This window comes from Podospora anserina, chromosome 5 (assembly GCF_000226545.1).
Source record: "Podospora anserina S mat+ genomic DNA chromosome 5, supercontig 8".
NCBI classification, from domain to species: Eukaryota; Fungi; Ascomycota; class Sordariomycetes; order Sordariales; family Podosporaceae; genus Podospora; species Podospora anserina.
In genome coordinates, this window is record NW_001914846.1 from 242,973 (window position 1) to 267,921 (window position 24,949).

General features: G+C 55.6%; 12 protein-coding genes across 12 annotated transcripts, besides 3 other annotated features; 7 read left to right on the top strand and 5 right to left on the bottom strand.

Annotated features, from left to right (window-relative positions):
- Positions 1 to 755: 755 nt before the first annotated feature.
- On the bottom strand, positions 756 to 2,303 carry PODANS_5_7050 (uncharacterized protein; the record flags this gene model as incomplete). Its single annotated transcript, XM_001905182.1, has 2 exons — positions 756 to 1,325; positions 1,395 to 2,303. 2 exons carry the CDS (start codon positions 2,301 to 2,303, stop codon positions 756 to 758), a joined length of 1,479 nt encoding a protein of 492 aa, XP_001905217.1.
- An 867-nt stretch (positions 2,304 to 3,170) lies between these two features.
- Positions 3,171 to 4,208, top strand: PODANS_5_7053 (uncharacterized protein; the record flags this gene model as incomplete). The annotated part of the gene is made up of 1 exon (XM_001905183.1): positions 3,171 to 4,208. The coding sequence occupies one exon, from the start codon at positions 3,171 to 3,173 to the stop codon at positions 4,206 to 4,208; it is 1,038 nt and encodes a 345-aa protein (XP_001905218.1).
- Positions 4,209 to 4,798: 590 nt separating this feature from the next.
- PODANS_5_7055 (uncharacterized protein) lies at positions 4,799 to 5,896 on the top strand (the record flags this gene model as incomplete). The annotated part of the gene is made up of 1 exon (XM_001905184.1): positions 4,799 to 5,896. One exon carries the CDS (start codon positions 4,799 to 4,801, stop codon positions 5,894 to 5,896), a length of 1,098 nt encoding a protein of 365 aa, XP_001905219.1.
- Positions 5,897 to 6,111: 215 nt separating this feature from the next.
- Positions 6,112 to 6,204, bottom strand: a tRNA (tRNA-Ile).
- A 263-nt stretch (positions 6,205 to 6,467) lies between these two features.
- Positions 6,468 to 6,539, top strand: a tRNA (tRNA-Gly).
- A 1,982-nt stretch (positions 6,540 to 8,521) lies between these two features.
- PODANS_5_7060 (uncharacterized protein) lies at positions 8,522 to 11,971 on the top strand (the record flags this gene model as incomplete). Its single annotated transcript, XM_001905185.1, has 4 exons — positions 8,522 to 8,782; positions 8,842 to 9,107; positions 9,174 to 10,890; positions 10,949 to 11,971. 4 exons carry the CDS (start codon positions 8,522 to 8,524, stop codon positions 11,969 to 11,971), a joined length of 3,267 nt encoding a protein of 1,088 aa, XP_001905220.1.
- A 449-nt stretch (positions 11,972 to 12,420) lies between these two features.
- Positions 12,421 to 12,531, bottom strand: a tRNA (tRNA-Leu).
- A 225-nt stretch (positions 12,532 to 12,756) lies between these two features.
- Positions 12,757 to 13,533, bottom strand: PODANS_5_7070 (uncharacterized protein; the record flags this gene model as incomplete). The annotated part of the gene is made up of 1 exon (XM_001905186.1): positions 12,757 to 13,533. One exon carries the CDS (start codon positions 13,531 to 13,533, stop codon positions 12,757 to 12,759), a length of 777 nt encoding a protein of 258 aa, XP_001905221.1.
- Positions 13,534 to 13,992: 459 nt separating this feature from the next.
- PODANS_5_7075 (uncharacterized protein) lies at positions 13,993 to 14,570 on the top strand (the record flags this gene model as incomplete). The annotated part of the gene is made up of 2 exons (XM_001905187.1): positions 13,993 to 13,998; positions 14,232 to 14,570. 2 exons carry the CDS (start codon positions 13,993 to 13,995, stop codon positions 14,568 to 14,570), a joined length of 345 nt encoding a protein of 114 aa, XP_001905222.1.
- Positions 14,571 to 15,301: 731 nt separating this feature from the next.
- On the top strand, positions 15,302 to 16,002 carry PODANS_5_7080 (uncharacterized protein; the record flags this gene model as incomplete). The annotated part of the gene is made up of 2 exons (XM_001905188.1): positions 15,302 to 15,788; positions 15,926 to 16,002. The coding sequence occupies 2 exons, from the start codon at positions 15,302 to 15,304 to the stop codon at positions 16,000 to 16,002; spliced, it is 564 nt and encodes a 187-aa protein (XP_001905223.1).
- Positions 16,003 to 16,304: 302 nt separating this feature from the next.
- On the bottom strand, positions 16,305 to 17,973 carry PODANS_5_7090 (uncharacterized protein; the record flags this gene model as incomplete). Its single annotated transcript, XM_001905189.1, has 3 exons — positions 16,305 to 16,974; positions 17,039 to 17,396; positions 17,472 to 17,973. 3 exons carry the CDS (start codon positions 17,971 to 17,973, stop codon positions 16,305 to 16,307), a joined length of 1,530 nt encoding a protein of 509 aa, XP_001905224.1.
- Positions 17,974 to 18,918: 945 nt separating this feature from the next.
- PODANS_5_7095 (uncharacterized protein) lies at positions 18,919 to 20,337 on the bottom strand (the record flags this gene model as incomplete). The annotated part of the gene is made up of 1 exon (XM_001905190.1): positions 18,919 to 20,337. One exon carries the CDS (start codon positions 20,335 to 20,337, stop codon positions 18,919 to 18,921), a length of 1,419 nt encoding a protein of 472 aa, XP_001905225.1.
- Positions 20,338 to 21,069: 732 nt separating this feature from the next.
- PODANS_5_7100 (uncharacterized protein) lies at positions 21,070 to 22,675 on the top strand (the record flags this gene model as incomplete). The annotated part of the gene is made up of 3 exons (XM_001905191.1): positions 21,070 to 21,584; positions 21,652 to 22,100; positions 22,161 to 22,675. The coding sequence occupies 3 exons, from the start codon at positions 21,070 to 21,072 to the stop codon at positions 22,673 to 22,675; spliced, it is 1,479 nt and encodes a 492-aa protein (XP_001905226.1).
- A 326-nt stretch (positions 22,676 to 23,001) lies between these two features.
- PODANS_5_7110 (uncharacterized protein) lies at positions 23,002 to 23,472 on the bottom strand (the record flags this gene model as incomplete). Its single annotated transcript, XM_001905192.1, has 1 exon — positions 23,002 to 23,472. The coding sequence occupies one exon, from the start codon at positions 23,470 to 23,472 to the stop codon at positions 23,002 to 23,004; it is 471 nt and encodes a 156-aa protein (XP_001905227.1).
- A 243-nt stretch (positions 23,473 to 23,715) lies between these two features.
- On the top strand, positions 23,716 to 24,198 carry PODANS_5_7115 (uncharacterized protein; the record flags this gene model as incomplete). The annotated part of the gene is made up of 1 exon (XM_001905193.1): positions 23,716 to 24,198. The coding sequence occupies one exon, from the start codon at positions 23,716 to 23,718 to the stop codon at positions 24,196 to 24,198; it is 483 nt and encodes a 160-aa protein (XP_001905228.1).
- Between the last annotated feature and the right edge of the window lie 751 nt (positions 24,199 to 24,949).

Consider the following 24,949-nt stretch of genomic DNA (forward strand, 5'->3'; position numbering starts at 1 on the left):
GGAGCCTTTGCGCGATGGACTACTTCATTGCATCAACCAAATCTATGAGCGAACGGTGAACATGTAGACTGTGGTCCTGATTCCTTCTTTTGTCCGTGCTGTCGCAACCCGTGTCTCCGCTGGTGACAAGAGATTCGGACGGCAGAGAAGTGATTCAAGGCAAAGCTTGGTCTGCTTTAATGTTTCAAACAAAGCCTCACCTTTCAGCTCTGCCGACCTTTCCATTTACCGATTTACCGTGATCTTTCCGGAGACTTGAGGCTCTCGCAGACTCCAGTTTGCAGGATACTTGTCGGTCCGAGTCCGACTCTATCCTCCACAAGTGTCGCACCAATACAACCTCACATACTCGATCAGGTAAGAACGGAACCATCTCAACTTTGAGTGAACCAGGTACGTGGGTGCCAAACTCGCTTATGGCACTTTCTTGGACGACTTGCCGGATTTGTACAAGTTCAGAAGCTGATCCCAGCATCGACATAGGCGCGCTACAGGGGTTGTTTCTGATTCGTGGAATAGTAGTGTTCACGTCGCACTGGGCGAGCAACTTGACCTTGACAGCCGCGGCATCAAGCGACGGAATAGAACTGACAGTGGGCAAAGTTCGCCACATGATGCCTTGCTCTTTTCGGTAGATATGGGGAAGGAAAAGCCCCTGGCAGCGGCGTCAACATGCGGTTACGTAGATCATGGTTTGTATATACATGTGAGCAAAGGTAGGCGCATTGCCTGCCCGCCCGTGTTTTGCCTCTCACTCACGCCTTGACGCTCCACATGGATGTTGCCCCAGTTTCAGCCATCATCTTCCTGCTCTTGATGACAAAGGAGGCCGCGACAAGCACCATTCCAATGAGCAACGTTGTCCCGGCAAAAACCTGCGCACCCCAGTAGTCCCCATCACAAGCTGTGATGATGGCACCGGCAATTGGCGGGCCTGCCAGGGTTGCAAAACTGACCGTCGTAAACACCATCCCGATCCTCACACCGGCTTTCCGCACGTCGGTGTTGAGACTGCTCAGTCCGGCCGGGAACAGACTCTGAATACCACCGGCGACCATCCCGTAGAAGCAAGACCACACATAGAGGCCCGCCACATCTTTCACAGCCATCCAGCAGATGACACACACGCCGCAGAGTCCCGCCACAGGAACAAAGACCTTGAGAGGTCCAACTCGGTCGGCAACGGCGTTCGGGCCTAGTCTCCCGATCACTCCCACGCCGTTCATCACCAGCAACAGATTCAAGCTCTCGGTGAAGTCCAGCCCAATGATGTCCCTGCTAAACGACGCCACGTAATAGAACGGAAAGTACAACCCAATAAAGCACTTGTCTGATGTCAGCTCTCTTCCATTGTCTTGTGCTATTCCCAAGGGGCGTTTTCAATCAAAACTCACAGTAAAAGCCCCTAACGCATACATGACATACTCCCCCTCCTTCCAAGCCGCCAAATCAATCAACGGCCCCGACTTCCTCGGCTTGATCCTCGGCTTCAAAAACACACAGCCCACCCCCAAGGTCAAAAGCTGGATGAACCCAATGCTCCTCATCGTCCACCCAAACCCAACCTTGGGCAGCAGCTCGCGCACCATGCTGGGGAAGATCAACCCACCCGTCGCACTGCCACAGGCCGCAACCGCCAGCGCAATCGCCCGCCTCTTGTCAAAGTACGTGCTCACTGTCGAGATGCTCGGGCAGAACAGACACCCCATCCCCAGGCCCATGCATATCCCCTGGCTGAGAAAGACCTGGGTGTACGTGCTCGCAGCGGAAACGGTAAACGTCCCCAGCAGGAGCAGCACCGTTCCCAGGGCGAAGATGTGCCGGAAGAAACCCGCGTCTGTGAGGCGGCCGGTGATGGCGCCGATGAAGAAGAGCAGGAAGATTTGCACTGACCCAACCCAGGATATGTCGGATGGAGGGCGGGAGAGGGTGGTGGTGTAATAGGGTTGGAAGACGCCAAAGGAGTTGATGATGCCCCAGGTGTTGGTGATGACGAGGTGGGCACAGAACACGGCAGTCCAAGCTTTGACGCCGCCGTCGGGGGGAGGGCCGGGGTCGTAGTTTGTGCTTTGACGGGTCAGGCGGCTGATGGTTCGTGATATGACGCCTCCTGTTTCTAGCGGTTGGGGGGCGACGTCTTCGTCCGAGTCCGAGTCTGTGTCTGTCGTCGAGGCGCCATCCGTCTTTTCTCTTGTTGGCTTTACTGGTGGTGATTTTGAGGTTGGTGAGGAGGAATCTGTGTCAATGTCTCTTTCTGGTCCGGCGACGGGGGGTGGTGGCCCCGTTTCGAGGTCTGTCGCCATGGCTGTGGTGTTAACGACGTCGCTGTTGGGCTTTTGTGAGGATAGGATGCCGTTTTCCGGTTTCTTTCGTTATCTTCCGGTTGCCAAGGTTGGTGTTGCTGTTAAGATACCCCTTGAACCCCTATTTATTGTTTTGATCGAAAGGTAACACAAGCTGCAATGTAGGAACAGTCAACGGAAAGCTGCTTGGGCATATATGTCCTGCAAAGGGCGTCGGGATTTGGTCGGTCCTAATTTTTTCTTAGCTTTTTTATCAGTCATCGACTTCATCAGTCACCGACTTTCAATCCTTGGTCTCTGTGGGGCCGTCTCGGCAGGAAGTCGTTGGTTCCATAACGGCGCACCCCGGCCGGGAATAGAGTCAAACCGTTTGCCCCAGACCCGACCGTGATCCGATAGATAGGCATGGCCGACAACAAGGAACCTTCCGTAGGTACATTGGGTCAATTTACGCGATCAACACCGAGGGCCGAGTTGACGCAATGTCCTGACAAATCTGGGAGTGTTTTCATAGTCGCTGGGTCCAAGTTACAAGAGGTTGAAGCATACAAGTGCGTTGCAAAGTTTTCCCGTAGTGTCGGCTGCTTTGTCATGATGGTGCTCGGCCCGGAGTACCTTGCAATGTGCGTTATTCCCGGATCATTCACGGAGCTAGAAGCAGCACTTGTCGGAAACTGGTTAGACCATGGCGTATTCCAGTGGATCCTGTTGATAAGTGAAAAATGTCCGATTTCGCTGATGCGTTCTCCAAAATTGCAACTCCTCGGGAGCATCGGCCATCAGTAACATACCTAGCTCTCAGAATTGTTCTCTGGACACTATAAATCTATGCAAGACAATGCCATTGTCGCGGACTAGTTCAACACAATGGAGAATGAAACAGGCCTTGTCGAGTTCTGTAACCAAGACAACTGGTTTAATCACAACACAATATGTGCTGCTTCTTATGCGATATTTAACCATAAGTCTCCCTCACTTCCATTCCAGACCATCATCATCATTATCATCATCACCTTCACTAACAAGAACAGCAACATCACCATCACCACCCCCACCACCCCCACCACCTATACTAACAGAACCAGCACTTTTATCAACAAGATGGCCTCGTTCCCCCAATTCACGCGGCTTCCTACTGAGATTCAATGGGTGATCTGGGAGTTGGCTCTCTCCGAGCCCAACACTCACTTCCTCACCATGAACTCGGGGCATCATTCCCTCGGCCAACTCAGACCCATCTACGGTCCAATTCCGAACTTGGCAGCATTTGGTCAGTCGTTGCTAAGTCTGAACCCCTCCCCTCTCAGCTTCACTCAATCCTGGTCTCGTGTTTCAGCCATTGCCAGCTCTTGCTACGAAGCTAACAAGACTGCAGTGCGCCTCCACAAGAAGGATCTTGAATCTGAAAATCGTGGCCCATTCCCTCTGTTTGATGCATCTCAAGATATGCTGGTCATATCACCCATCCACGCTATAGATACTTCCGAGCCACCCACCGACGCTGAAGACATGGATACTTCTGAGCCCGAAGAGCCAGAAGTTCCTGAACCATTCACTCAACTTACTTTTGAAACCGTGGACAGTGTTGGTCACTGGCGGCGCCGGTACCCTCTTCTTGTTCCAGACTTGCCTGCCACCGGCTATCTGGCCAACATCACCTCTGTAGCCATCTACTGGAAGCCGGAGATAGACGATGCTGTCGTCTGCCGTCAGATTCAGTGGCTTTGGGATGGCGATGCGTGCCCTAAACTCAAGACAATCTACATTGATATCAGCATGAGATCCAAGAGGTATAAGTGGTTTCACTGCACTTTGCAGAATCATGTCCACCTTGCTGCCCGCAGGCGGACCCGTACTGGCAAGGGCGTGGTAGATATCCAGGTAAGGAACCTCACTGCTTTTTAGTGTCTAGTAAGCATCTGATGAATCTCTCTCCACTGGGGCGTAAGGTAATGTTCTGATCACGACTTTTACAATTAGTCAATTTTTAATAAGAAGGTAATAAGTATTTCTTTTTTTTTTCAATAGCTCTGTGTTTTCCTGTATGTATATGAACTTGTGATCCTGTAACAGCTTTCCCGTATCAACAAAAACCAACAATAGCATGGTGTGCTTCCTCTCCTTGTTTCGGACACAACCAGGGCTTGCAATGAAGTTCCTTCCCTCCCATGGGCCACCCAAACAACTTCATTCTGCCCTGCATCAATTGTATTAGAACAATCATCCAAGTCACAGATTGCAGACTGGATCAAATCGAACAATGAAATTCTCCTTTTCACTTGCGAGAATTCATTCACGTCATTGACATCCGCAAATGTTGACACCCCTTTGTTCATGACATCAACACCATGCTTCCATGCCGCATCCGGCCTCAGATTCCTGTCCCTACCTTTTTAAACCAGTGCTGTCTGTCCCCCTTGGCGTGATCAAATTGATCAGCTGTACACAATTCATCGGATCCTCACCTACTTGCAACAACTGGATCCTTGTTCACCATGAGTTCAGCAAAAGACAAGCCCTCCGGGATCCCAGTCCCTTCCAACCCGGCCACTACAAGCCCGACTGCCACGACAAGCCCAATTCACCGTCGCTCGTCAGTGGGGTCCCAAACGGGAAACAACTCCAAGGGGACGCGGGTGAAATTTGAAGAGGGCCAGCAGAAGAAGCCCGAGGCCGCAGAGGACAAGAAGCCCGAGGTGGTGGAAGAAGACGCGCATAAGAATCCCAATGTCAAACCCGGGGAGAAGCCGAAACCGAAGCCTCAGACGCAAGGGGAGGAAAAGAAACCCGACCTCCCCAAACCCAAGGACGACGACTCCAACACTGACAACGACGACCCCTTCCGATTCGCCACCGTCCCGGACGAGCTCCTACCCACCGGCCTTCCCCCCATTGAAGAAGACGAGCCGGAAGAAGAAGAAGTCGAATCATTTTCAGAGAACTTTTACTACCTCCAAGACGACCAACAAGACGTCTACTCCTTCACCACCCCGCCAACATCCCCTGACTTCCCCCCCGGAAACCCCTCCATGGTTTCTTCCTCCCTGCGTAAAACCCTCAACGAAGATTTCTCCCCCCCTCACCCCCCTTACCTCCTCCTGCATGGAACGCTCATCCTTCTCGGGACACTCACCTACGCCCTGCTAAACTCCACAAACGTCACCTCCCTGACAGCCCTCCTCTCCCCAGGCATCCAGCTCCTCCTATCAGGCATCGTCCTCTCCCTCGTCGATGCCTCCCAACCCTCCGACCCCGTGACTCCAGGTTGGAAGGCGCTCGTCCAGCTGGCCACGGTGGTAGAGTGGCTGTATTTCCTGCTGGAGCTCCACCAAAACTTTTACGACTACAGCGCCCCGGGGGCGTATCTCCCTGGCGGGTACGGGATCGACTTTGAGTTTGGGAGCGATGACCCGGCCGATTATGGGACGTTGGACAACCCCAAGTGGCCGCACGAGGCCAAGGTCAAGGCGACGAGGGGGAGGGGCCTGAACTTGGAGGGGAGGGTGTTGGAGGGGGTGGATAGGTTTGTTGGTGTTGCTGCTGGGGTTGGGTTGGTTCTTATTGTGAGTTCTTTTTCTTCTCTTATTGATTGAATTTATGCTGACGAGATCAAAACAGTGGTTTGTCGTGGCGAGGGCAGTGTGGAGGTTGCGGAATGCTGGAGGGGCGAAGAAGAAGAGAGAGTGAGAAAAACTAATTTATCAGAGGCAAAGAAGATAGGAATTGGTAGAAGCGTAGGTGATGGATGTATCATGTATAGTGTCATCCAGAGAAAATAAAATGCAAAAATAAAAATGACAAAAAATAGTGCCCAATAACAGGATTGAACTGTTGACCTTCGCATGACTTGATGCTATTGCTAGTATTAGTACGACGCTCTAACCAGCTGAGCTAATCGGGCCTGGTGATTGGTTGCACATGGATGTAGAAGATGCTCCTAACCCTGGTCTTCGGTGCTGAACAATGTGCTTGTTGACGACAAAGTGCGGGATGTCATGAAACTTTGTATCCACACACCCTGATCATTTGAAACACAAGTCTACGAGGCGAGTAAGATCCTTTACGCATCCCATAGGTTTCGCTCGTTGGGATGATTCACCCAAAGACCCATTCAGTGGAGCTCACGATGCCCAACACCAATGGAGGGACTTCAACAAATCATCAGCGGCCATGGTGTAGTGGTTAGCATTAATGCCTTCCAAGCATTAGAGTCGGGTTCGATTCCCGATGGCCGCAAATCAATATAAGCATGTAGTCCCCAGTCTCAGCATGATTCTTTTAGGTACTTGTATTTTATTTTTGTACTCTTTCACCTCTTATCTCAAGTTAGCTGTGAAGAAAGCCCATCTCACGCGGGGAGCTGTGGTGTCTGCCGCCTCAGAGCAAGAAAACTGGTCATCGAAAATGCCGGGTGGCACGGCGGGCGATCTAAATTATCTCCGTGTCTCCGTTACACCCAGATCCTGTTTCGACCTTCAAACAGTTCGTGTCAGCAATCGAGAATTTGAAGCCAGTGGGTGAGGTAGATGACTGGTCTCGGAAACAAGCACTTAACGCGGGCTCGGCGGGTTGGCACGCATGCCATGGTGTGTTGTGATTGGAGCGGTGGAAAGAGCCCTGTCTGCCAATCCATCTGCCATGTGACGGTGTCTCTGGCTGCATTTGCTTCTCGTGATGAAGATTTATTTTATTTTATTTTTTTCATTCTTTATCTGGTGGTCAGAAGCTGCGCTAATTATCATGATATTCATCTGACGCTGCTTCTGAACCCGACATGATCTGATCTATCTAGGCAGTCCTCTTTTAATGTCTATTCAGTTGACAGGTCACAGGCAGACGCGACGGATAGATATCTGATAGGCGCAGGCAGAGACCAGAGATGGCATCCCAATGTGGCAGGGAAGCACGCGCGCGGACTGCAGTGTGGCATCGCATGCATTCTTTAAACAAGACTTTTTGCAAGCGTTAGTAGCGGGGTCTCCACGGCATGAGTTTCCTTCCCAGGAAGGCGCAGTGCTGCATCGACTCCAGAATGTCTCCAGCATGTCTCCAGAATGGAGAATAATCCAGGAACACAGATCAACACCTGCCCCTTTCTGCAGGCCAAAAAAGGGGTTTGCACGGCTTGCTGTCGGGAGTTGCTGAGCCTCCATCCACGTGCAGACACCGACCAGTGCGACCCCAGATCTTTGCCGTCTTGTCGCCTGGCATACCCGGCTGAGGTCGGTTTAAGGGAGTGTGTCTGGTGGTGTCTGATACTAGCGGGGAGGCCCGGAATCCTTATCGGGGCTTGGCAGCCCAGCTCTTATCCCCGCCAAAAAAACCCAACAAAAGCTGGCTACAGCGGTGAACCCTTCAGAAAAAAAAATATTGGCTCCAGAAACACCAACCTGCACGTGTGAAGCTCTTTGGCTGTCAGCCAGCGCCGAGCCTGAGCCTTCTCACGCGAGCCTTGGCTTGGCTCCCACACTTCCTGCCTCTTCCGTGTTCCGTCTTTGTCCTCTTGAACTCCCACCGCCCGGCACGCGACCAACGAACTGTCTTTGTTGTTTGCGGACGGATGGCTCTCGGCATCTCAAACGCCTAGACAGCTAGGCCACCACCAACCTCCCACCGACTTCCCCCGCGCTGACAAGGTGACATGACGACATTTGATCGCCCCCCTCCGATCCAGTTGATCCCCAAAGATTCCGAACATGACGCATGAGCAAACCATCCCCCACTGGGGGACTATTGGCCAATATCAGGGCAGAAATTGACCAACAGCAGCAGGGTGGTCTTGACTCTTGAACCTCGCCAGTGACGAAACCCAAGTCCCTTCATCCCCGGCAGTCCCCACTAGCGCCAAGCACTGCCGAGCCCGCCAAGGGCTGCACATCGAGGTTGGACCTTCCATCCGTGGACAGAACCCACAGGCAAGGATGTCTCTTCCAGGAACCTTAGTGGCTATCTTGCTCTCCAGGTTTGCCTCCGTTCGGTTCGTGGATTGCGCTAGGAAGCCGGAGATGGCATTCGGTGAAGAAGCAAAAGTCGTATAACACGTCATGGTCTCCCGCCCGTCTGAAGACCCTCCTTCGTCCCTTCGTCCCTACTTCTAGATTCTCAACTCCAAACACAGACAGACACACCTGACGGTATCGAGCTCGCCCCACCCCCGTCGACACCTACGCAGACCCCCCCCCCTCCGAGGTCTGGTTAGACCCAACGCACTTTCCAACATGTCGCAACCTGCGGACCCCGAAAAAGCTTCGGGTGGCGGGCACATCTCGGGCCAGTCCAACAAGCCATTGAGTCGCCCGGCCCATGCTCTGTCTCACCAACAGGTTGCCCACGAACTCAATGCCGATACCCTCTCCGGTTTGACCGCCGCCGAGGCCCAGAGCCGCATCAAGGAGTTTGGACGCAATGAGCTTGGTGAGGGTGAGGGCGTTCAGCCTCTCAAGATTGTCATTGCTCAGGTTGCCAATGCCATGACCATGGTAGGCTCCCAACGAAACAAACGAGGTAAACTGGGTAATACATGCTGATGAGAAATTAGGTGCTTATCCTGGCCATGGCTGTCAGTTTTGGAATTGGCTCCCATATTGAGGGTGCTGTCGTTGCCTTTGTCATTTTGCTCAATGTCGTCGTCGGTTTTTTCCAGGAGTACTCTGCTGAGAAGACCATGGACTCCCTCCGTTCGCTGTCCTCGCCTACCGCCTCTGTTATCCGTGGCAGTGAGGCCACCGTTGTGCCTTCTGGCGAGCTCGTTCCCGGCGATTTGGTTGAAGTCAAGATGGGTGACACCATCCCCGCCGATATTCGGTGCGAGAACCCCGCTGCCGCAAGAAAGCACGTGCAAATCACATGAATGCTGACTTGGCCCAACAGTTTGATCGAAGCCAAGAACTTTGAGACCGACGAAGCCCTTCTCACTGGCGAATCCCTCCCCGTTCGCAAGCGTGTCGACGACGTTTTTGACGACAACACCGGCCCCGGCGATCGCCTCAATGTTGCCTACAGCAGTTCCACCGTCACTAAGGGCCGTGCCAAGGGCATTGTGTTCGCGACAGGCACCTTCACCGAGATTGGTGCCATTGCCTCCGCCCTGAACAAGAAGGACTCGCGTGTCCGCCCCGTCAAGCGCAAGCCGAATGGCAAGGCCGGTCCCCATCGTTATCTCGAAGCCTACACGCTGACCCTCGGTGATGCCGTTGGTCGCTTCCTCGGTGTCAACGTGGGTACTCCGCTGCAGCGAAAGCTCAGCAAGCTTGCCATGCTTCTGTTTGGCATTGCCGTCGTCTGCGCCATCATTGTGCTTGGTGCCAACGAGATGCGCACCCCGAAAGAAGTCATCATCTACGCTGTGGCCACTGGTCTTTCCATGATTCCCGCCTCGTTGGTTGTCGTCCTCACCATCACCATGGCTGCTGGCACCAAGCGCATGGTTGCGCGCAACGTCATTGTTCGTAACCTCAAGGCTCTCGAGGCTTTGGGTGCCGTCACCGATATCTGCAGTGACAAGACCGGTACCCTCACTCAAGGCAAGATGGTGGCGCGTGGCGCCTGGATCCCCGGAATGGGCACCTACACTGTCGAGCTTACCTCCAGCCAGCCTTTTAACCCCACCCAAGGCGACATTCGCTTTGTTCAGAAGCAGCCCCACGAGATCAACTTCGGCTCGCAGTCTGAAAAGGATGACGAATCGACTAACCCCAAGGGCCCCATCACCAAGATCCAGCAGCTCCTCTCCGACAGCAAGGCTCGCCTTCACGAATTCCTCACCATCGCCTCGCTGGCCAACCTCGCCACCGTCTTTGAGAAGGATGGCGACTGGCACGCTCGCGGCGACCCTACCGAGATTGCCATCCAGGTGTTTGCCAGCCGCTTCAACAGAAACAGGCTCGACGTCATGAACGGTGACAAGCCCGAGTGGAAGGAGGTGGCCGAGTTCCCCTTTGACAGCGATGTCAAGCGCATGAGTGTGATTATGGAGCACACCACCACGAACGAGCACTGGGCCTTCACCAAGGGTGCCGTCGAGAGAGTGATTGGTGTTTGCACCCGGTACTGCGACAGCGATGCGGCCGATGGCGAGAGCTCCGAGGTAGAAATGACCGACGAGTTCCGCCAGCAGATCCTGCGCAACATGGAAACATTTGCCTCCCAGGGTCTGCGTGTGCTGGCTCTTGCCGGAAGGAAGCTGCCTGCCGGTGCCCAGTTCACCGAGGACACCCCCCGTGAACAGGTCGAGCAGGACCTCACTTTCCGTGGCTTGATTGGTCTCTATGATCCCCCTCGTGCGGAATCTGCCCCTGCTGTGCGCGAGTGCCACGAGGCCGGCATTTCCGTGCACATGCTTACTGGTGACCACCCGGAGACGGCCAAGGCGATCGCTATTGAAGTCGGTATCCTGCCCAGGAGAATGGAGCGGGTTAGCGCCGACGTGGCCGCCTGCATGGTGATGACGGCCTCCGAGTTTGATGCTTTGAGCGACGAGGCGGTTGATAAGCTCCCCGTGCTGCCCCTGGTCATTGCTCGTTGCGCCCCCAGCACCAAGGTTCGCATGATTGATGCCTTGCACCGCCGCGGCAAGTTCTGCGCAATGGTATGTCGTTTCTTTTTCTGCTGTTTTTGCCTTCCAGTTTTCGCTAACAGAGTATTAGACTGGTGATGGTGTGAATGATTCTCCCTCCCTCAAGCGCGCCGACGTTGGTATCGCCATGGGCGAGTCCGGTTCCGATGTTGCCAAGGATGCTTCCGACATTGTGCTCACTGATGACAACTTTGCCTCCATCGTCGCTGCCATTGAGGAGGGCCGCCGTATCTTTGACAATATCCAAAAGTTTGTGCTTCACGTGCTTGCTGAGAACATCGCCCAGGCCGGTACCCTCCTCATCGGTCTCGCCTTCAAGGATCGTTCTGGCCTCTCCGTTTTCCCTCTCGCACCTGTCGAAATCGTCTGGATCATCATGGTCACCTCTGGTCTTCCCGACATGGGTCTTGGTTTTGAGCGCGCCGTTCCCGATATCATGCGCCGTCCTCCACAGAGCCTCAAGACGGGCATCTTCACCCTCGAGTTTTGCGTGGATATGGTTGTGTACGGTCTCTGGATTGCCGCTTTGTGCTTGGCTTCCTTCGTGCTCAGAGTGTACGCTTGGGGCGACGGCAGCTTGGGCGAGCGTTGCAACGAGGAGTATTCCGAGGCCTGCGAAACTGTCTTCAAGGCTCGCGCCACCACCTTTGCCTGCCTCACCTGGTTCGCCCTGTTCCTGGCTTGGGAGTTGGTCGACATGCGCCGGTCCTTCTTCCGCATGCAGCCCGGCAGCACCAAGTACTTTACCCAGTGGTTCCACGACGTCTGGAGAAACCAGTTCCTCTTCTGGGCCATCGTCGGTGGCTTCGTCACGCTCTTCCCTGTCGTGTACATTCCCGTGCTCAACACCAAGGTCTTCAAGCACGTCGGAATTACGTGGGAGTGGGGCATCGTCTTCATTGCGGCTGGTCTTTTCTTTGCTGGTGTCGAGCTGTGGAAGTTTGGTAAGCGCGTGTACTTCCGCCGCACGGCCAAGAAGACCACGGGTAAGCAGTGGAAGGATCTGGACATTGAGGAGAGAGTGTTTGGTGAATATTTGAGCAGCGGGTATGAGTCCTCGGAGAGCCGCCTTCCGGATACCGGACGGGATTGACTAAAAAGGGGCGGGAAGCCCCGGGTGATGGTCGTGTCTCGCGCTGATGATCGTGTTTTGTGCGATTATGAGGGGTTAGGGGAAAAGACCAAGGGATGTGCGGGTCTGGAGGCCGAGGAGGAGGAGGAGATGGTTGGTCCTGGTGGTTACTCCCATTTGCATTTCACGTTGCAGCAAGGAGGAAAAGAGAATTTCAAGACATGGTACAGAGCTGCTCTGCAGTCAACATGTCTCCGGTACCAGTATGTAGCACCTGTAGATTGGCAATACATATTATGCTGGCAACTGTTTTCTCGTGCATGTTGTGATGGCCACCTAGAAGACTGCTCATCATGATGTTGGTGGAGGAGGTCTTTGCTCAAAGTACGCTACCGGAATTTGAGGCCTCCTCGGAATTAGCCGACCGAAAAAAAAAATGCCGCATAGGGTGTGATCGGCGCAAAAATGTATGATGAGAGTGGGATTCGAACCCACGCCCTTTCGGACCACGGAATCTAACTCGTAGATGTTGATTAAGGAAGACCTTAACGTGGCGCCTTAGACCGCTCGGCCATCTCACCGTGTGATTTGATGGAGGGAGCAGTGGGAGGTTGGGCTTACAGCTACGGTTTGGTCACGGGGTGAAGTGCTTGGACCTCGATGGTGTTTTCGATTTTCATAGAGATCAGAGGCATTTTCATGGCGAGATTGATCAGGAGGGATATACGGAACGGTTAGCTGTTCTTGCCTTTATCGAACCGGGTGTGCTCTAGGGAGTGAAATCCGTGACACAGTGGAACCCAACTCTACCCCCCCAGCTTCCTTCCCACCACAACCACAAACGACGGCTCCCCGACATGATCAGCCCAATACTCCCTATCCCCCTTGACCACCTCATCCTCCTCCAACGGCACAATCCCCCACCCCCCCATCCCCATGCTCTCAGGTATGCTGTGATCCAACCCCAACGTCGCCTCCATAGACGTAGCCTCAAACACAACCGGCACCCCGTCCAGCCGAAAACTAACATTATACCTCCACCCCGGCCCGCCGGTGACGATCTCTTCAAAGTCGCTAAACACCACCCCGTATTTTCCTCGAGTCAAATACCCCGCCCGCAAGCACCTCACCCTCACGTTCACAAACCTCCCCCCCGGCTTCAGCGCAGACGCGATGTTTCTCCACATCCCAATCAGGTCGTCCATACTCTCGGCGTGATCCAGCACCCAATTCGCCATGACGACGTCGTATTTCTGTTCTGCGAGGTGAGGGGGGAGGGGCTTGGTGACGTCGGAATGGATGTAGCGGATGCGGCGGTCGGTCCGGCCGAGGGACTCCTCAATTTGCCGGCCGGCGAGGAGCATTTCGGGGGAGATGTCCACGACGTCGACGCGGCCGGCGCCGAGGTCGACTGCGGTGCGGGCGTGGAGGCCGCTGCCGCCTCCGAGGTCGAGGATAATGTCGGTGGGCTGGCAGGGGCCGAGGGCGGTACGGACGAGGGAGGCTTCGAGCCGCATGTCGGGGACGGTGGTGTACGAGGTGTACTGGGTTGCTATGGGGTCGTATTGGGATCGGGGGGCCATTTTGGACGGTGGCGGGTTTGATTTTTGGGAGGAGCAGAGGGAAAGGGGGGATGGATGGTGGTGGTGGGGAAGGAAAAAAAGGGAGGAGGGGAGGAAGGGTGATTGTTGTAGTGATGTAAAGGCAGGTATGCATCCTTGAGATGGTAGGTGTCAAATGGCTTCCCCCGCTCTACTGCGAGGTGATTATGCAGTATTATTGCTCGTTTGGCTCTAGCATCATGCAGGAACGCGCCCATTTGGAGGGAAGGTAAGCAATAGTCTACAGCGGTGGTCAACATTTGGTAAGAAGTGGCCTTGGTGGGGAACTTTGTTGCTGTTCAGCCTGCTTGGCTCTGAGATAGTCCAGAGTTCTGGTGTGATGTTACAACAAGAGCTTGACAGGCTGGGTTTGGAAGACAGTTGAGATTGAGCTTAAGGTGGCAGTACTGGAATGCCAACACGTGCAAGAGCATTGAGACCATGACTGTGTGTAAGAGCCCTCAAATGAGCTTATTCAACCGCGACAGCTTCAACAGGTGTCCGGGCAGGATGGTTGCCTGTGAAGCGTGCTTATACACACAGATAGTCAACCATTCAAGTCTGATCAAGCCTACCTTGCCTACACCATCTTTCCCTCCAGATTTCTCATACCGCGCCTCTACAAAATGTCAGACCGCCTCATCATCGAGTGAACCCTCAAAAGTCTCTTCCCAAACAAGGACGTCACCCGCGAGACCTTCTACCTCGAGTCCCTCAACCTCACAACCCAAGACTTCATCACCACCAAGCTCAAGCACACATGTCGCCGCCACACCACCAACATCTCCCCTGCCCACCTCGAAGCCTTTCTCTCTAAAGCGAGCGCCATCGACGCCGTCATCCGCTTCCACAAAGGCAGAGAGGGCACCCTCGACGGCCCGTTTCCCACCCTCTCCCAGTGCCAGCAGTGGTTCCAAGCCTTCTCCCTGCAAAAGATGGCCTCGGCGAACAAGTCCACTGGCGGTTACACCCTCGACCCAAGCCAGTCCGCCGACCTGCTCATCCCCCTCACCCTCTGACCAAAGGACAATGACGACCGTCTCGAGATTGCCAGACTGCTCCTCCGAGACACAGGCTGCGGCCCCAACGGAGCCAGCCCCCTCACGGGATGAGAATGGCGCCTTTGCACTTTGCCGTGCCGCTTGGTGATGCCCGAATAGTGAAGCTCCTCCTCGAGTCTGGGGCAGACCCCATGATGAAGGACGGGTACGGACGGGTGCTGGGGAGTGTCCCCCATTTGAAGGGGGTCGGGGACGAGGGATTCAGGGCGTGTGTGGAATGGATTGGGGAGCCGGTCAAGACCTGGTTGGAGACGGAAGACGGGAGAAAGGCAGCGTAACACTACGGTGATCCCACCGCCGAGCGGGAGCCAGATGCCGAGGACGAGATCATGGCGCTGATGGAAAGCGGGCACACCAGTGCGACAGGTCCCGGCGGGAGAGGAGGGAGCCGATAACAAAGGATTGCGGGAGTTGACCTTCGAGGAGGCTTCTTCTCAAAAAGGCTGGGCTGTAGATGTTGCAGCCCGCACAAAGAAGCGACAAAGCCATCCATCCCAATCTCGTCTCCTTCCAAATATGCAGCACACTCCTCCCTATTTCCCTACCTAACCTATCCTACCTTACCAACCTCGCATGTAAAATTCCAAGTGCTGTCTCAAAACATCAAACAACACCATCCAACACATAACCGAACCAGCATTCATACCAAAAAAAAAAAAGGAAAAAAAAAGAAAGGAAAAAAAATAGATATGATCTGCCTCGACTTCATCCACATCGAATCCCGACCCCTCGTCTCCCTATTCCTCTCCATCCTCCTCCTCCCCCTCAAAATAATCCTCACCCTCACCTCCTCCATCCTCTTCCTCACCAGCCCCCTCCTCACCCCCCTCATCCTCCTCCTCCTCGTCCTCCTCCTCGTCCCCTACGCCCTGTGGCTCGTCCTCTTCCTCGTCGAAAACATCACCAGCCTCTCCCGCCACCTCGCCCGCCTCCTCACCCTCCCCTTCGAGCTCCTGTGGGAGCCGTTCGGCTGGCTGATCAATATGATAACCGAGAGCGCAAGAGCGCAACAGAAGCGTCACGTCCACAGGAGGCGGAGGGGGAAGGCTCCGGGGCCGCAAGGAGGGCGCGCAAAGAGGGTTTCGGTTTGGGAGGGGAGGAACGAAGACGACGAAGCCGACGACGACGACGGCGGCAACGACGAGTACGTCGACTACTACCAGAGGGAGTACACATGTGAGTTGATTTTCTTCTTTTTCTTTTTCTTTTTTTTCTTTTTCTTTTTTTCTTTTTCTTTTTTTCTTTTTCTTTTTTTTCTTTTTCTTTTTTTCGCGACAAAATAAAGGCGATCTTGACTGACGCGTTCATGTTAGATGGTGAGTGGGGGTCGCAGGTGGAGGATCCGCTGAGGGGTCCGGGGGCGAGGGGAGCGGTACATGACGGGGCGTAGGGCGAGGTACTTTATTTGAGTATTATGAGAAGGGGTGTTGGGTGTGGGTTGCGTCGACGTCTGGACAGCGGCAGCAATGATAGATGACAAGAAATTTCGGAGCTGGTTGTCTCTTTTTTCTTATTTTCTTGTTCTTTTTGATGAAGGAGTTTGGAAAAAGGGTAAAGGGGTTCAGGGGTTATGATACTCGACTTTATCTAGATGGATGGGCGGCTGGATGTGGAAAGGAAATTCAGGAGAATATTCTGCCTTGGGGATACTGTCTGGCGTTTGGCTCTTGCTCATGGCTTCAAACATCCCCCTCAATGGGTCGCAACCTCCCTCACACTCTCCCTGTGCACCCTCGCCAGCCAGGTCGTGCTCATGAACGCCCGGATCCTTTTGCCGTACAGCATAAACACCAGCAGCGCCAGGTTGTTCGCCAACAGAATGGCCCCAAACACCCCGGCAATCATGACGGCGTACCCGTGCTGCGTCACCCAGTCCAGCAGGTCCAGCCCCATGCCGAAGCTGATGGCCTGCTTGCCCAAGTTCATGGCGATGAGCATCTCGCTAATGTTGCTCGTGTAGCTGTCAATGGCGTAGGCCAGCGTGAAGGTGAAGTAGAAGTAGCTGCAAAAGTTGCACATGACGACGCCGGCAAAGTAGGCCACCCAGTGGAGGTCCCTCTCGGCCGCGAAGCCAAAGACGATGAGCCCGGCAGGGGCCAGGAGCATGACGGGGAGCATGACGCCCAGACGCATCTCGGCCTCGCGGATGCCCTTGTTTTTGCGCGTGAGGCGGGCCGCGAGCCGGTCCGACGACGGCGTGAACGGGATGGCCAGGAGGTAGCCCAGGAACGACGCCACGGCGATGAGGCCCGAGTCGAGCTGGGACCAGTTGTAGGGCGGTGCCGTGATCTTGAGGGGGAAGATGTAGTTGAAGGTGAGGGCGCCCAGGCCAATGTAGATGCCTGCCGCCGAGCAAAGAAAGCTATGTCAGCGGTTGACGACCAGAGCTGTTAGAATGTTGCGTACCATATGTGGTGATGACCCACAGAACGTGCGGGACTAGAAAGTAGGTGAAGGACCGAGCGATCATCAGCAAGAAGTCGGCGTCTTTCTCGTAGACACCCCAGAACTTGAGGCTTTGGACAAACGTCTTTCTGGGTGGAATGGCTGCTCCGGTCTCTGGCGTGGTGCTTTCTACCGCAGTGGGCTTTTCTTCCCCGCCCTCCAAGCTCTGCCTTTCCGGGGACGAGGAGCCGACCGGAGGCTTTCTGTGGTACAGAGTCTCCTCTACCACGAAAAAGGCCAGGATAAAGAGGGCCGCGCCGAATGCAAACTCGACCCAGAAGAATAACCTCCACGAGTGTCCGCCGTTGAGCATGTATCCGGCAAAAAGGGGCCCAGTGGCTCCGAAGCAAAGGCAAACTAGGGTTTGACGTCAGCACTCTGACCAGATCAACTCGTCGGCATGGAGGCACCCACCGGTGTAATAACCCAACCTCTTCCCTCTCTCGTGCAGGAAGAAGATGTCATTCACCAGCTGCACCGGCAACGCCTCGCAGACACTCGCGCCAAAGCAGTGCACCACTCTGGCAGCCATTAAGCCCGAGTAGGTCTGGACTTGAGAACAAGCAAGCAGGCCTCCGCAGTAGAGAATCAGACTGCCCAGCATCACCGGCCTCCTGCCGAACTTGTGGTAGCTCGGCACGAGGAGCAAGCTGCCAAACCCGAACGCCAGGTTGGCATAGCTGATGAGATTGCTGGCGTCGGTGAAGGATGTGTTGAACTCGGCGGCGAAAATGCCAATGTACACCGACGGACCCAGCAGGGCCGAGTTGCTCAGAAATGAGTAGAGAGAGCAGACGACAAGGATGAGGGTTTTGCGGATGGGCGACCACTGTTGATGACGGCGCATGGTCAGCGGCTCGGGTGAGCAACAAGACCAAAAGGGAGGCAAGGCAAAGACGCACCTGGAGGGGATCATTGGGGTCCTCGGCCGGGACCGGGTACAGCGCTTGCCCGTAGGCTGTGTCGTCCCCTTCGCGGACGGAGAGGTCGACGGTGCCGGGGATGTCGCATTCTTTGGCGTGGCTGAAACGGGGGGAAGGGGTCAGTTGAAGAAGCACGGCGGGTTCTGGATGAGATGTATGTCGTATACCTACCTGTGTACTAGACGTCGCCCGCCGCTGTGGGCGGTGACTGGTTCTGGAGCACCCATGGTGAGGTTCGGTCGCTTTTACCTCGCGCTTGCTATCGCAGTCAACAACAGAGGGGAAAAGAGGCAGAGTACGGTAGCTAGGGCGGGAGGCGCCATGAATTATAACCACACATTCATCAAGAGACCCCACTGGGGACCATAGATTTCTCATTGCTGGCTCATTCCCCCCCTGTCAACCACACACAAGGGCAGCATCCGGGGAGCATGATAGCCCCGTCCCCATGGGGATATATTGGGGTAAAGGTGTGGTTCGTGCGGAGAAACGCCGTTGCTTGTCGCATCCAGACGGGGGACTGGCGGTTGGAGAAGTCGGAGAGCCTGGTCCTGTGACCTTAAACAGCGTCCGGATCTAGCAGCATCGGTAGTTTGCCACAGCCTTTGGGTAAGTCGACACCCTCCCTCATCGTGGCACCAGTTTCCTCCATGCTAACTGATTAATGGAACAAGCACATCTTGGCCAGGACGCTTGCCAAAGTCGGGGGTCCTTGACTGGCGCCAAGATTGCGGGGGAGGAACCCCAAGAATCCAAGAGGCATCAGGATCCCCACAACCTCCACAGGCGTGATCGACGACCAAGTCGACAGTCGTCTATTCTGTACAATGAGGCGTTGGGCGAGGAGAACTCGATGGATCGCGATCCATATCTGAGCCCCGAGCTGGCCTGTTTTAGTCTGGCAGTAGCTGCTCTAGCATGAACTGCCGAAGCATCCCTCAGCTCTGGCACGGATTGGTGTCTGTGACCCTGCGGACGAATGCCTCTGCTGGACTGAGACCACCTGGCACCCTCACACGTTTCACAAACCGGTCCCCTGGACCATTCCCACCTGTTTCGAAGGCGACACCCACGTGTTCCGCCTCAGACCCCCTTGGATCTTCGACGGTAAATGAGCCGTAGGATTTCTGCCGCAAGGCTTCCAAGGCGTCTGCCCACGAGCCTTGCATCAGGTGAACCGAGCTCAGACGCATGTTCTTGACATAAGCCGGTAATCCATCTAGGAAGGTCACCAAGTCCGGCAGCGTAAGCTGGACTCCGGCGAGGTGTATGTTCTGGAGACGAGGCCATAGCCGGGAAACTAGGATGTCAGGATGCGAACCGGGAGAGGCAATGTCGAGTCGAAGAAAACCAAGATTGGGTGTTCTGGCCAGCACCGAGCTTGCATAGTCGTGAGATAGCGTCTCCGTTTGTGGCTGGTGAGAGATGAGGGTAAAGGCCTGTAGTTGTTGCGTCGCAGAGGCAAGATGGGACCGAGTTGCTACACCTGACCCGAGGTGACGCAGAGGTGTCTCGCAAGACAGATCAAACCTCATGTCATGGACCTGGCCTCCAGCCCTTGCAATGGCGCCTGGAAGTTCGAGTATAAAATCCATCTGCGGCTCTTGGAAGGCGGGATCCGGAGCAAAGGCCTCCCAGCCAAAGTCGTCTCTGACCAAGTCGGTCCAGGTTGTAGGAGACAACATCTCGTACCAGATGGGGCGCCAGGCAGATGGATCAAGGCCTAGCAGGCGACAATGTTCTCGGACCAAGACTTGGAGGCTGGCTGCGTCCAGGGTGCTGCACGGCTTGTCATCGTATATCAAGACAGTTCCGCGGGGCATGGTGGCCACGGCCGAGGCAACCGTGTCGACAAAGGTTCCCTCGCTTCGCAGCGCTTCTTGTTCCCTGTAGAGCCTTTGGTACTCCCCATGGACGAGACGCAGGGCCCGCAGCCACAGACTGTCGTCGTGCTCCAGGGGGTTGCCATCGCCGTGTCCGTCCAGATATCGGCGGAAGAAACAAAGGGCGGCTCTGCGATGATGGTCGTGGGCGGCACGGGCGTGGAGAGCTGGTTCGACCACAAACTTAACAAAGCTGGCACAGAGGTCGCTCAGCTCATGGCGATAGGAATGTATGGGAACACGAACAATGCGAACGCCGCGGGAGATGGTGGGGTGGTGTAGGATCTTGGTGAAGCGTTCGAGCGAGGCTTTGCGGCAGTCGACGGCCACGAGGGGCACCAAGAGATGGGAGCTTGCGGCGCAGAGTCGCTGGCAACTCAGACGGCAGCTCTTGATGTCTGAGATGTCGGCCTGTGGGAAAGCACCGCAGATTTGGATGAGAAGTTCATCGGGCAAGTCCAGAAGATGCACCATGGACGGCGGAGGGGTTGATTTTGCAGCTATACTGAGCTGGCCATGCCGGGTGCCTGGACGGAACCCCGAGGATGCGGGCTCCCACCGAAACCACCCCCCACGTTTGGATCCCCACCCCACCCGACCCCGCCTGCCTGTCCAGGCCCGTCCCGACACCTCATCGACTGCGATACCTTACCTGCTACCTGGTACCAGGTGTCTTCTTCTACCGAGTACCTACCGAGACTGGGATCACCTACCATTGCTATCCTCAAGCTTTCCAATGGCCTGAAGCTAGGTATCTACAATCCTGATAAACACATGGGTTATTCCAACCCGTTTCAGTAATGGAATGCGGTCTGCGAGAAAACCCAAGCCCACGGATCGGCCGTCGACCTCGCATGCAATATCACAGCAGCCAACGGCCTTGGCAGCGGCTTGTGGAGACTGATAAGCCCTCTCACCAGGCAGGGTGGCAGGCCAAGCCAGCTCTTATCAGCAGCATCGCATCTTTCCCATAGGTAGACAAACCATTCTCTTATCTCGCCCAGACACACACACACACAGAGAGAGAGAGACAGAGACCCCTGGGCCGGGCAATGGCCCCGGTCGCTGATAATACCGTACTGGACGGGGACGGCCGTTGCGTACAAATACTGGCGACGTCACCTCCCCATCGTCCAGGAGTCTTGCCCTCCAATCTCTCCCGCCACCCACACCCCTCACTCACCACTTCCCGTGCTCCCGTCGCTCATGGCCGAACCAGAGATCGTCCCCGTTACAGAGTGGCCGGAATGGTCCTCCAACCCCGACGGCGGTGACCCGCTCACCCAGGATCTCAACGCGCCCTACGACAAGGGCGACCTGGCCTGGCTGCTTGTCTGCACCATCCTGTGCTGGCAAATCACGCCCGCCATCGGCTTCCTCTATGCGGGCATGCACCGCCGCAAGGCGGCTCTGACCATGGTGCTGCAGTCCCTGTTCTGTGCCTGCGCCTGCGGCATCCAGTACTGGATCTACGGCTACAGCCTGTACCAGTCCCGAACCACCAACCCGATCCTCGGTGATCTCAGCCTGGCCGTCTTCAAAAATGTCCTTGCCCAGCCCAGCCTTGCCAACAGCGACATCCCCGACATCTTGTATGCTGCCTTTGGCTTCACCTTTGTCAGCGCCACCGCCATGATCTTGGCCGGAGCCATGCTGGAGCGCGGCCGCCTCTTTCCCAGCATGGTCTTCCTGCTCTGCTGGACGACGTTTGTATACTACTTGTGAGTTTGGTCCTCTCCTCTTTGACACAGCCAGCCCAGCCGGACGGTCTGCTAACGACCCCGACAGCCTCGCATACTGGGAGTGGAACCCTTCCGGTTGGTTGTATAATTTGGGCCTCTACGACTTTGCCGGTTCGGGCCCTGTCCACATTGCGAGCGGCTTCGGCGCCCTGGCCTGGTCCATGATGCTGGGCCCCCGTCTGAACGAGCATGGTGTCGCCCCTACCGTCAGCGACCGCAAGTCCAAGCTTGCCCACTACAAGCCCCACAGCCCGCTCCTCATGTGCATCGGCACCGTCTTCATCTGGTTCGGCTGGTTCGCCTTCAACGGCGCCAGCACCGCCAACCTGAGCCTGCGGTCCATTTACGTCGTGGTGAACACGAACCTGGCCGCGTGCGGTGGCGGCATCACGTGGGTCATTCTTGAGTACCTGTACAAGAAGAAGTTCAGCCTGACGGGCTTCTGCTCGGGCATCATCGCGGGCCTGGTCGGCATCACGCCTGCTGCCGGATTTGGTACGTCTCTTCTTGGCCCTCTTTCTCCGTGTGCGGAATGCTGACAGGGGACCGAAACAGTTCCCGTGTACGTGGCCTGCCTCGTGGGTGCCATCACCTCGGTCTGCTCCTTTTACGTCGTCAAGTACAAGTACATCCTCTCGGTCGACGACGGCCTCGACATCTTTGCCATCCACGGCATCGGCGGTGTCGTCGGCGACATCCTCACCGGCTTCTTCGCGGCCAGCTTCGTGCCCGCCCTCGACGGCGTGTCGGGCGCCTCGTACGAAGGTGGCTGGTGGAACCGCAACTTCCGCCAGATGGGTCTCCAACTGGCCGGTGCCACCACCTGCGCCGCCTGGTCGTTCTTCGTCTCGTGCCTCTTGCTGTTTGTCATCAACAAGATTCCCGGTCTCCACATCCGCGCCACCGAGGAGCAGGAGGTTCGCGGCCTGGACCTGAACTACCTCGAGGACCTGGACTTTGAGGACGGCCTGGGCCATGGGTGCATGATTTCCGAGGGTGCTTCCCGGCACTCCACCACGCCGCCTCAGCGGGAAATTGTCAAGGCCGAGGGCGGGGAGAAGAAGGAGTAGAGTCGGGGGGGCGATGTGAATGTGACATGATTGATGACAGATGTTGCTGTTTTTATTTTTTTACGGAATACGGATACCCTGGGATGCCCTCACGAGGCGTGTAGATCATATCATAGACCAAGCAAGGCAGGCAGAGCAAGCGGGTTGTGCATAGTGAAGCTATTTTGTTGCCAATTTCAGGAGATTTTACACGATACACTAGGTGATACTTTGGAGTTTCCCCTCGCTGACCAGCCGTCTGATGGTCTCGATGGAACTTTCTACGGCCCTCTTGGCGGTCTTTTGCACTCATCCCATGTCATCAGCACCGTCTTTCGCTGCCGTGGTCAGTCAGGCTGGGCACGCACCGTCTTGAACCTCTCCTCGAGAGCTGCCGCGTCCGGGGAGCCGTCCTCGACCGCGTCGTCCCTCGCCTCGAAGACATAGGTCAGGTACAGGTCCTCCCCGTCCTTGCCGGGACCCTGGCTGACGTGGTTCCACACCCTGGTGCCGTCGTCCTGCACAAAGTCGACCCTGTGCGGCGGGAACAAGGTGCAGACCTCCTCGACCTCCCCTCCCTCCCCTCCGCTCCCGGGCACGGGGGCGGCCTGGCCAAAGTTGACATGGCGGGTGACGACGAGCTGGCCGGCGGCGTTGGTCTCCTCGGAGGCTACGGCGCAGGACTCGATCACGGGCACGAATTCTTGGGCATGGCGGACTTTGCGCACCAGGCCGGCCCAGACTTGCGGGGTTGTGAGGACGGGATGCTGGCCTGGCCGGTTGATCGGAGCCGTGTATGCGATGTTGATGAGCACCATTTGCGTTTGGTTGGCCTAGGTGGTGGTAGGTAAGCGTGGGTAAAAAGTAGAGGAGAGAGGTAGGTATAGGCGGGGGTCCATATACTAGAAAGGCCGGAGTTCCCCACGGGGCACCCCGACTTGGTGGGGCGGTGGGGGTGGTGGGGGCACTGGGGGGGGGAGAGCATTGGAGCAGCGAAAACCTTAAAGAATTTCTGCACCACAAAAACCCCCCCTCTGTGTCCTTCCCTTCCTTCACACACCATGGCATCGCACTTTCCCCTGCTGCGGCTTCTCCCCCCCCCCACCCCTCCCGAGATTCGAGACACCATCTACCGAGCCTACCTCCTCGTCGACGATGGCTACGTCTACAGCTTCGACCGCAACAAGCTGCGAGTCTCGGACGGCCGGCCGATCGAGCTGAGCCTCGCGTACACCTGCCGCCTCGTCGCCGCTGAGATGTCCGGCCTCGCGCTCCGCGTCAACACCGTCACCTTTCGTCCCGCCTCAACCGAGTCTATGCGCACCAGCCTCTGTCGCTTCGAGTACCTCCTCCGCTATCTGCGCGAGCAGAACCAGGAGTTGATCAATCGCACCGCGAGCAAAATGAGCCCCGAAATGATAGATAAGATCCGCGAGGACTATCCTGACTTCTATCCTCTCTTCGATGGTGGTTATGGGGCGAGCGGGAGCAGGGCGATGACGACCCGCCTTTTTGGCGCGACGGTGGTGTGCAAAATGTTTTGAACGAGGTGCGTGTGTATCATCTATTGAGTGCTCGCCGTTGGCTGTCTTGTGTGCCGATGGCTTGGTGTGTCCCCAGGCTCCCTCCGACTGGCGCAAGACGAGAAAAGAAGTAGCGCTCCTTGCTGCCATCGATCCCCGACTGAAGCAATGCACGCGGCCCCACTGGGACAACCCAGAGTTCCCATGTTCTTTCAAGCAGCGCCATCCCCATAATTTTGTTGTTGACATCCTCATGGCCGAGCTCCTGTTGTCCTTGTTAGCAGCGGAGAATCCGTCTAGTCCAGAGGTGGCCTGACGGTGGACCTGCGAAGCGAAAGGCGCCTTGACAATTGACACCTCCCTCCTTATTATCTGTGTCTTCATCCACATGCCGCGTCGGCCACATCATCTATCCCAAACGTGGCGAGAGCAGACTAGCATCAATCACACTGCCTATTCTTTCTACATGGAAAGCCGCTGATCGGTCACACCCGAGGTCACGCGATTGCGAGCAAGAACTATCAGTGTAAAATAAAAAAAATTAAAAAAATGAAACAGTCCCCCGTGACTGACAGTGTTCGATTGACTAAGCCTAGCTGAAGCGAGCTTCCTTTTTGAGAATGTTGACACTTTCAAGAAACACAAGCACCCGGGGACGCTGGGCTGTTGAGGCCAAGGTAGGTTACGCTGCGAAGGGCGCGTAATATGATGAATAATTTCGAAAAAAAAAATAGAAAAAAAATAAGAAAAAAATAGAAAAAAAAATTAAAAA